Source organism: Onychostoma macrolepis, chromosome 25 (assembly GCF_012432095.1).
Source record: "Onychostoma macrolepis isolate SWU-2019 chromosome 25, ASM1243209v1, whole genome shotgun sequence".
In the NCBI taxonomy this organism is placed as follows: domain Eukaryota; kingdom Metazoa; phylum Chordata; class Actinopteri; order Cypriniformes; family Cyprinidae; genus Onychostoma; species Onychostoma macrolepis.
The window spans coordinates 13,470,759-13,480,671 of NC_081179.1; the positions used below are offsets into that span (position 1 = coordinate 13,470,759).

The 9,913-nt window shown below is 40.0% G+C and overlaps 1 protein-coding gene across 3 annotated transcripts; it reads left to right on the plus strand.

Annotated features, from left to right (window-relative positions):
- The first annotated feature begins 1,143 nt into the window (after positions 1 to 1,143).
- kcna1a (potassium voltage-gated channel, shaker-related subfamily, member 1a) lies at positions 1,144 to 8,365 on the plus strand. 3 transcript variants are annotated; one of them, XM_058767722.1, is made up of 3 exons: positions 1,144 to 1,263; positions 2,006 to 2,068; positions 2,398 to 8,365. In XM_058767722.1, exon 3 carries the CDS (start codon positions 2,623 to 2,625, stop codon positions 4,096 to 4,098), a length of 1,476 nt encoding a protein of 491 aa, XP_058623705.1. In that variant the 5' UTR covers positions 1,144 to 1,263; positions 2,006 to 2,068; positions 2,398 to 2,622; the 3' UTR covers positions 4,099 to 8,365. The 3 variants fall into 3 exon arrangements, with proteins under 3 accessions (XP_058623705.1, XP_058623703.1, XP_058623704.1); XM_058767720.1 differs by lacking the exon at positions 1,144 to 1,263 and adding an exon at positions 1,362 to 1,637 and having other exon boundaries at positions 1,883 to 2,068; XM_058767721.1 differs by lacking the exon at positions 1,144 to 1,263 and adding an exon at positions 1,362 to 1,637.
- Positions 8,366 to 9,913: the final 1,548 nt, after the last annotated feature.

Here is a 9,913-nt window from a genome sequence, read left to right on the forward strand (position 1 = left end):
AGAGCTCACTCCAGCTGCTGTTCTAACAGAGCCTCGTAATGAAAACTGTAGTGCTTGTACTCTGTGTGGCTGAAGGACATATTTAGGATTTGTCTAAAACAAATTAGTACTCCACTTGATGTGTTTACTGTAGGTAGACTAGCTAACAATTCATATAAGTTCATGTTAGTCATCTTATACAATATCTCGTACTTATTTTAGTTTTTTTAAATTCAAGCTTTCCCTCTCTGAATTAAGTCACAAGTTCTTTTACACGTTCCTGACACTAATGGGGGGATGTCATGCACAGATCAGTCTTTCTGCTGGTGTTTGCATCGGTTTGATGATGTTTGTGCGCCACCTACTGGTGAATTGGAGGAAACATCACCGTCTACAAACATTCAAAAAAATGTGTTAGTTACTATTTTTGGGAGGCTTAAAGTAAATCATGGCTTTGTAAAATAAAAAATAAAGAAAAGATAAATTGTGAAAATTCTGAGAATAGAAATTGTTTTAAAATATCAATATTTAAATATTATTACAAATATTATTTATTAAAACATTATTGTCTGCTAAACTAAAGTAAAACGTCCCATTTAGACTTTTTAATGTAGGCTACGTTTTATTCAGTAAAGGGTAAATGAAGTGACCCTAGAATGGACATTGCAAAAGCAATATCTGAGGAATTTACATCGCTTAAAAGTCTATGAAAACAATATTTCAAGATGTAAGGAAAAGAATAGTGTTCACCTAATGGCAACACCATGTTTTAGAATTATTAAATCGTATTTTTGTGTAACGTGAATGCAATAATTACATTTAGACGTATAAATTGGCACATGTCAGCATATTAAAAAGATCTCTTTTCTGTTATGTCGGACATCGTTATCGTGTCTGTATAATTGAATTATACAGAGTGATTTCTCCACCATTTTAAATGACAGAAATGATGTTGAAATCCAAACATTCAAACGTTTCAAGAAAAAAAAATAGCTATAGGTAGCCTAATTCTAAAGGAAAACGAAGGCGAGAATTATCAAAACAAACTGCCTTTAAAATCAGCGTACACTGGAAAGCACTTTAACCGAGTGTGCTGCAAAAATCACCGTCCGTCCGAGTACATACACCCACGTTATTCTATAAATATTCCAACCCCCGCACGATCCCGTCTCAAACAACACGCATGGAGCTGTGCGGCTCTGTAACTCTTTTGGGTGGAAAAAAGTCGCAGTATTCCACGAAGAAGAGCACTTTAGAGAAGTCGTCTTTTTATTGTGGTTATTGGTTAGTGTGGTCAGTTAAAGTATCTGTGCACATTAGTGCTCGGCGAATCAGATACTGCGCCAGTGTTGGCACATAAATGCTCTCGCGCATTGCGTGGACAAGCACTTGTGGCCACGCGCGGTCTGCATTGCGTCGAACCCCTCCCCCATACTGTCCTACCCCCCTCTCCCGCTCCGCGTTCTCCCATGTGCAATACAGTGCAACAATATGTTGGGCATGATTAAGGAATTATTCCCTCTCCCCTTATTGATCCCCCCTTTAAGAAGCCTTTCGCATCCATACCCCCTGTCAGTGTGTCCAGAAAAAACAGACCGCTCGTCATCTTGTCTACTCGTAAGAGGGAAATTTTGCTGATGCAGTAATGTCTGGAAATGGTATGGTTTGCTTTTGCCCCCTTAATGTATCTCCCGCCTGAGCTGAGCTGCAGCATTACAATTTCTCATGCAGTATAAGCCATTTACACCAAGGTGCCGCCGCACGAGCAGGAGTGGAGGGAGGACGTTGCGGCTTCATGTTTTCTTTTAGCCTTTTTTCCGCGTCTTGTCTTTTAGCACACGTCTATATTGAATGTGAAGCTTTGTAATACATCTCAAAGCCATATATATTTTTTTCATTATAGCATCGCTTGCGAATGTCGTGAATCATTTCCGTTATGGATGTGAGATTTATGGACCGCAACCGAACAGTTTGAAAGTGAGAAGATGTGAAGAGTCTTTTACAAGCGTATTTTCTCCAACAAAAGGGAATCGAGGGTGCATCACTGACAGGAGACTGCCGGCAGAAGACGCATTCCTTCAGTAGCAAGGTGAGCACTAAAACTGCCTGAATAAGCCTGAAGTGAAAGTCATTCTCATGTTTTCCTATCTATTTACTTGCTCAGACTTACCTATAAGCAATTCAGTATAGATATATAGTGAGACTGTATGTATGTGGTGATGGAGGAAAAGTGACACTGTCCTGTCACGTCTTTTCAATAACCTGAATGAGCATAATAATTCAGAATTGCGCCCTTAAGGCTATATGCACTTCTCTGATTTATACATACAATCACAAGTAAATAAATAAGTAGTGTGAACTTGCTGAGCTAGCAAATATCGCCGCTGTTCGATCCATTTTTCTCTGTCTCGGTGACAGAGGCAGCCGTAGTGGATGCAGCGGAACGGAGCGATGGTCGAATCAGTGACAACCGCAGTGGGGCCACACTGAGGAAAGATCAAATTATACCCTATACCCCGGGTTCGAGATAGATTCGAGGGTCTGGAAACGGAGAAAAGGAAGGAAAGCGACGCCTTTGGGAGGGCAGTTGGATGTCTACTCAATTAAATTAACTCCTGCGGAGCTCCAACTTTGACCTGCAGGATGACAGTCGTGGCTGGGGACAACATGGATGAGACCTCTGCCGTGCCGGGGCATCCGCAGGACACGTACCCCCCTGACCATGACGATCACGAATGCTGCGAACGGGTGGTCATCAACATAGCAGGGCTGCGCTTCGAGACCCAGCTCAAAACTCTCGCCCAGTTTCCAGAGACTCTGTTAGGTAACCCAAAGAAGCGAATGCGGTATTTCGATCCCTTGAGAAACGAGTACTTCTTCGACAGAAATCGACCGAGCTTTGATGCCATCCTCTACTACTATCAATCTGGGGGGAGACTGAGAAGGCCTGCAAACGTCCCGTTGGATATGTTCTCGGAAGAAATTAAGTTCTATGAACTTGGGGTCGAGGCGATGGAGAAGTTTCGCGAAGATGAGGGCTTCATTCGCGAGGAAGAGCGGCCCTTACCGGAGCGTGAGTTTCAACGGCAAATCTGGCTTCTGTTCGAGCATCCCGAAAGCTCAGGGGCGGCCAGAGGAATAGCTATTGTGTCCGTCATGGTCATTTTAATTTCCATTGTCATTTTCTGTTTGGAGACTTTACCTGAACTGAAAGGGGAACCTGAGATGGTGATTATAGGCAACAGCACCTTCTACACCAAACCAAACATCATGACCGATCCCTTCTTTATCATAGAGACCCTCTGCATCATCTGGTTCTCATTCGAACTGATAGTGCGCTTCTTTGCGTGCCCAAGCAAAGCGGCCTTCTTTAAGAACATGATGAACACCATAGACATTGTGGCCATCATCCCCTACTTCATCACACTGGGTACAGAGTTAGCAGAGGATCCGAATTCAGAGAAGGAAGGAAAGGGCGAGCAGGCAACATCACTGGCCATCCTCAGGGTGATCCGTCTGGTCAGGGTGTTCAGGATCTTTAAGCTGTCCAGGCACTCCAAAGGCCTTCAGATTTTGGGACAGACCCTCAAAGCCAGTATGCGAGAGCTTGGATTGCTAATCTTCTTCCTCTTCATTGGTGTCATATTGTTCTCCAGTGCTGTGTATTTCGCAGAGGCAGAGGAAAAAGAGTCCTACTTCAGCAGCATCCCAGATGCGTTCTGGTGGGCGGTTGTGTCGATGACCACCGTTGGCTACGGGGACATGGTGCCAGTGACTATAGGGGGCAAGATCGTGGGTTCCCTGTGCGCTATTGCCGGCGTGCTGACCATCGCCCTCCCCGTGCCTGTCATCGTGTCCAACTTCAACTATTTCTACCATAGAGAAACCGAAGGAGAGGAGCAGGCCCAACTCCTCAACGTGAGCAACCCGAACATCGCCTCTGATTCCAACTCCAGTCGTCGCAGCTCCTCGACCGTTAGCAAGTCTGAGTACATGGAGATAGACGGAGACATAAACAACAGCATCGACAACTTCAGAGAGGCCAACCTCAGAACTGGCAACTGCACTATCCCTAATCAGAACTGTGTGAACAAAAGTAAGCTGCTAACCGATGTCTAGAGACACAGTAGAAAATTCAGTCACGTACATATGAATGCTTACTTTACCTCCTCTCGTGAGCCCTTGCAATGCGAATATCTCTACAATGCAGACGAAAGAAAAATACTACACCAAAACATATAGAACACAAATGCAGCAAATGAGGCCGATGATTCGGTATGTACTTAGTCTAAATACATTTCCAAAGAGGATGATTGAGAAAAAAGCCTCCTCGAGCACCTAGCTATAACGTTCACAGGCACCGAAGGACTCTCGACGACGGGATTACTCAAACATCACGCATGGACTGCAGACTACATTTCAGCAAGCTGCACACTGCATCCGGGAACGTGCATAAAAGACCAAGAGCAGTGTTCGGTGGACGCCTCGTCCGTAGGTGGTCTTCCCAACTGACCAGCAAAGCACCTTATATGAACAAGACTTATCTTCTGCTGGGATGCTACGGAGGCCAAGGTCATCGCCTCATGGACATCCGCATTGCTGCTATTTTCCAGCAGATGCTGTAATTTAGATATCACCAAGTGATTAAATGCCATGCCCTTTAGATATAAGACAGCACAATGCCGAAAGAGGAGCCTCATAGTTAGCATGTTTTGATTATCCTCATTTTGATATTGGCATGCGTCGGACATTACCACATGACGATAGGAAATCCATTCCTGTTTTGCTTTTCTTTTGCGTTCGGTTCCATCAGCTCCCCTCTCCATTGACCTCCTCTCATTTGTCACCATGAAAAGTGCACTAGTGTGTCATGATTTGAGATGCTTATCATTTAGGTGTATTTAAAGACTGAATGTTTAACCTTATGGGAAACAGAATCTTAATGATATCATAGCATGTCAAAAGAACCTGCATTATGGCCTAATCAACTAAGGTACTGTGTATCCTAGTATATTTAATGCATGACATCGGTATAATACAGCTTGTTGCAATTGAGATACCTCATAAGGGTGTCGTTGTTACAATCAGGGAAACTAGGGACATCGATTCCTTGACATTTTCTGAAATGTGACAAAATATATATGCAAGCCCCACCGCTGGGATGCAAACTTTTCAATCTAAAACGTAGTCAAAGACACAGAAAAAGAACTATCAAGATACTATCAAATGCATATACTCATACTAAGCGCACCTGTTTAAAAAAAATAATGTAACTTAAATAGTGCAGTGCATGGGCATTCTCTCTCGAGGAACAAAAAAAAAAAAAAAAAAGAAAACTATGGGCAATTATACGTCACGCTTCCATTTTGCGATCAAATTTAGGATATCAAAAATCGCTTAATTTATCTAGCAGGATGCAAAAGAGATCATGGCAGAATTACACATATTAGTTGCTAGTGCCTTTGACCCTCTCAGCAACCGGACAGGTGAAAGTGCCTCTGAGTAACTGGAGTTTTAGGCAGGGCAAGGGAACAATATCTGCTCTAGAACTGTCATAATGTATGTTGAGGCTGGTCATTACAGTGTATACAGAGTGCTTTTCATTTTCATTGTTGTTCTTTTGAACGTGACACATAGTTGTCAGGCACAAACGCAAACCTTTTCTGTGTTTTCATATGACAGCTGAGCTTGAATATGAAATGGGACATACGACTTTCACGCGACGGGACCTTTTAGAGTTTTCGGTCTGCCTTTCGTTGTGGTTTTGATTATGTTGTTGTGCCATAATAAAGAGTCTACCTCAGTGAGGTCGCCGCACAGCTCACTGCAGAGCAGAACACGAGAGTACATAACAGCCTGTGAAGTGTGATGCTACGTCAGAAATAATACACTTAGAGTACCCCAGAATTAGCCTTTTTTTCAAGCACTTATAACAAACGCAACAATGCGACCGCCCCTGAACCCTTGGATCTGAAACGCTCCCTTGCTAAGCACAATCAACGTTCACTTTGGTTCTGTTTATTATCACAGTCCTTTTTTTAAAAGAGAGAGATCTGGAAAGAGAAAACAGCACAGGTTTTCATATACCACAGGGTGCACAACCGTTTACATCGTAAAAATGTCGTCTAAAAGACATGTCCACTTAATGTTAAAAGTCAAGCTTAGCCCATTAAGACTATATTAAGGTACAACTGTAAAGAACAAATATTAATGCAGACCTAATTGATTTATTGAGTGTACTGATGACTTAAAAATGAATGTGAAATCTTGTGTTCATGCTAATGTGGGCCGTTCCAGTGCATAGAGCTACATCTTTCATTTCCATTTTCTTTGATAATTAAAAAACACTTTAAAATAGCCGGCGATTGAATTAGCCTGTTTGGGGTAATTTCATTTAACAAACACAAGCAAGTCTGCCAGAGCAGGTCGTAAACAAGTTGCCTGATCATGTGATCTTTATTGATCCGTGAGGTGTGATTGTAATCAAAGGCAAACAGCAGTATTTTACCTCGGGCCGTTTCCTATAACACTAACATGGGTTTAGTCACCTCTGTGTCAGGAAGAACTATTCAGGGTTTTATCAATCTGCTTTTTGTTTATAATTCATAACATTGCTTCAGAGAGAGAGAGAGAGAGAGAGAGAAAATGGGCTTAGCAAGCAAAACAAATACTTTTTTATCTAGAATTAAAGAGTTAACACATAAAAATCATGCAACTTAATTTAATTTAATATGGAACAATTGTTAAATAAGGACAAACTGTTTCTACTGGGCGTGCGAGCAGTGATCAAACCCTATGGTGCTATGCATAATCCTATATTTAATAACTACACCATAAATCATAGCAATAGGGATCAAGTGTGTTGCAGGACTGTTTAGAATGCTTATTTTAATATTCACCAAGGGCTGTGGCAAACTTTTGATAAGAATAGAGATTTAAACCTACTATAATGCAAGAGAGAAATGATTTCCACCAATGATAGTGTGTGTTAGTTGACCAAATTTATATTTCATGTACTTTATGTTGAGAGACTGTAACAGAACTAAAAATGTCCCCTTAACAAGTGTTGCTTCCTTTCTCTATTGAAGTTTATTTTGCCTCTGATCTGAGGTGAGGACCATTTATGAGCAACATTTTACATCAATTATGGCTTAGAGGTAGGTCTTTTATCAGCTGCGTCTGTAGAGGTGTAAATCCATAACATAACACATACTTTTTTGGTTGTTTTTCTATTTAGACATTGGCATCGCAAACATTATTTCAAGAAAGGATGAAAGATAAAATACACTGTAGTGGGAAAAAAAAAAGAAAAAAAGAAGTGACTGACGTGCCATCATAACGATTACTAAGTAACCCGATATGAAAGCTGTCAAAAAATGAGAAAACGTAGTTGTGCTCCCAGGTTGTGGCCTTTTGGAGGATGTTGCAGACATATTTATTTTCTTCACCTGCGTGGCCTCGTCTAGCTATATTACCATGTTGCGTCCATGTGGCACTATAGTTAACTGTGCTTTAAAGAACCCATGCCCTTGATAAAACTACAGTAGACTCACAAACGAGTCCATAAGACAAGCCATTACAAATATATAGGAAGATTATAGCTTGTATTATCGATTTCATGAAATAAATAAAATAAATGACATTAGCATCGAAAATGTACTGTACATTGTACTTTTTTGTAATAACCTTAACTCCATACCGCCATACCAAACCAAAACTCAACAGCAACCTAGCAATTGCAAAAATCTGCATGGTGTATGGAAGACTGCATGAGCTTAGCCTTTCAAAACTGAGGATCAACTATATTCTGGTTGCATCATTTTTTTAAGCCCTTGCTGTCATTTGTTCCTAAAGCCATCTTCATTATTTATACGCCAACGTTGTTCCCTTTTGTTTGGGAAAAATTCTTTAATCTGTCAAACTCCACTGATCAGATATTTGTATTCGGTTTATTTATTTATTTTGGCTTCATTTGGGATTTTGCTGTTTGCTTTCAGGATGCTGAATGATACAAGTCATGGATTATAAAGTCATGGAAGTTAATAATTTAATTCCGCCAAAAAAAAAAAAAAAAAAAGGAAAAAGGAAGAAAGCAGGATACCCAAACTAGAGTCCATACAGTGATTCTGCACTGACCATCTCAGCTACATGTTTATGTTAGACAGATGATGACTCCATGTTAATGTTTGTTCCATGTACATCTGGTCAAACTATTCATGTTGTCTGTACGTTTTCTGTCTTCGTTATGCTTAATTGTGTTACTGTGTTTTAATTTTGTCATACATTGACAAAGGCATGGTCTGTGATCTATGCAAGGGTTCTTTTGTTTCTTATGTCAAATATGATTTGATCATACATCCAAATTAATAAATTTTTAAGTATCAGCTGTCGGGTGTATGGTACTGATTTTAAAGACTGTGGCTGTGGTACATTTTCAAATAGTTTAGCTTTGAATACTCATGAATACTCTACACTCACAGAAAAACAGTACAAAACTGTCACTGGGGCAAAAAACCCTTTTAAAAGATACTAATATGTACTTTTAAAGTATTAAATATGTACCATATGTGACCCTGGACCACAAAACCAGTCATAAGTAGCACAGGTTATATTTGTTGCAATAACCAGCAATACATTGCATGGGTCAAAATGATCGATTTTTCTTTTATGCCAAAAGTCATTAGGATATTAAAGGGTTACTCCACCCCAAAATGAAAATTTTGTCATTACTCACTTACCCCCATGTCATTCCAAACCAAGCTTCGTTTGTCCTCGGAACACAATTTAAGATATTCTGGATGAAAACCAGGAGGCTTGTGACTGTCCCATTGACTGCCAAGTAAATAACACTGTCAAGGCACAGAAAGGTATGAAAAACATCGCCAAAATAGTCCATCTGCCATCAGTGGTTCAATCTGAATTTTATGAAGCGACGAGAATCCTTTTTGTACGCAAAGAAAATAAAAATAACGACATTTATTCAACAATTCGTCTCCTCTCTGTGTCAGCGTAGCACCATTTTGGAGAGCATCCGATGGACGCTAAGTGCGTACGCTATTCTCTGTCAACACACCACGCATGGATACGCTGAAAAACAATATGAAAAAGTATTCTCGTTGCTTCATAAAATTCAGATTGAACCACTGATGGACTATTTTGGCGATGTCTTTTATACTTTTCTGTGCCTTGACGTGTAATTTACGAACAAAGCTTTTATGGGTTTGGAACGACATGGGGGTAAGTGATTAATGATAAAATTTTCATTTTGGGGTGGAGTATCCCTTTAAGCAAAGATCATGTTCCAAGAAGAAATTTTTAAAATTTCCTACCATAAATGTATCAACTTCATTTTTCATTAGTAATATGCATTGCTAAGAACTTCATTTGGACAACTTTAAAGGCGATTTTCTCAATATTTAGATTTTTATTTTGCACCCTCAGATTCCAGATATTCAAATAGTTGTATATCTCAGCCAAATATTGTCCGATCCTAACAAACTATACACCAATCGAAAGCTTATTTATTCAGCTTTCTGATAATGCATAAACCTCAATTTCAAAAAATTGACCCTTATGACTGGTTTTGCGGTCCAAGGTCACATATGGGGTAAAATACTGCGGTAACACTTTGTTTTAAGGTGTCCTTGTTACACATTACATGCACTTACTATTATAATAACAATACATTATGCATAATTGCATGCAAATAACCCTAAGCCAAACCCTAATCCTAACCCTAACCATGTACATGTAATTAATTAATATTACTCAGTACTTAAATGTATAATTACGCTGTAACAAGAACACCTTAAAATAAAGTGTAACCAATACTGCCCCAGTGACAGCTTTGTACCTTTTTTTTTCTGAGCATGTACAATTTTGTGTCCCATTACTTTATTTACAAGCATTAGACACATTACATAAACAATTATCT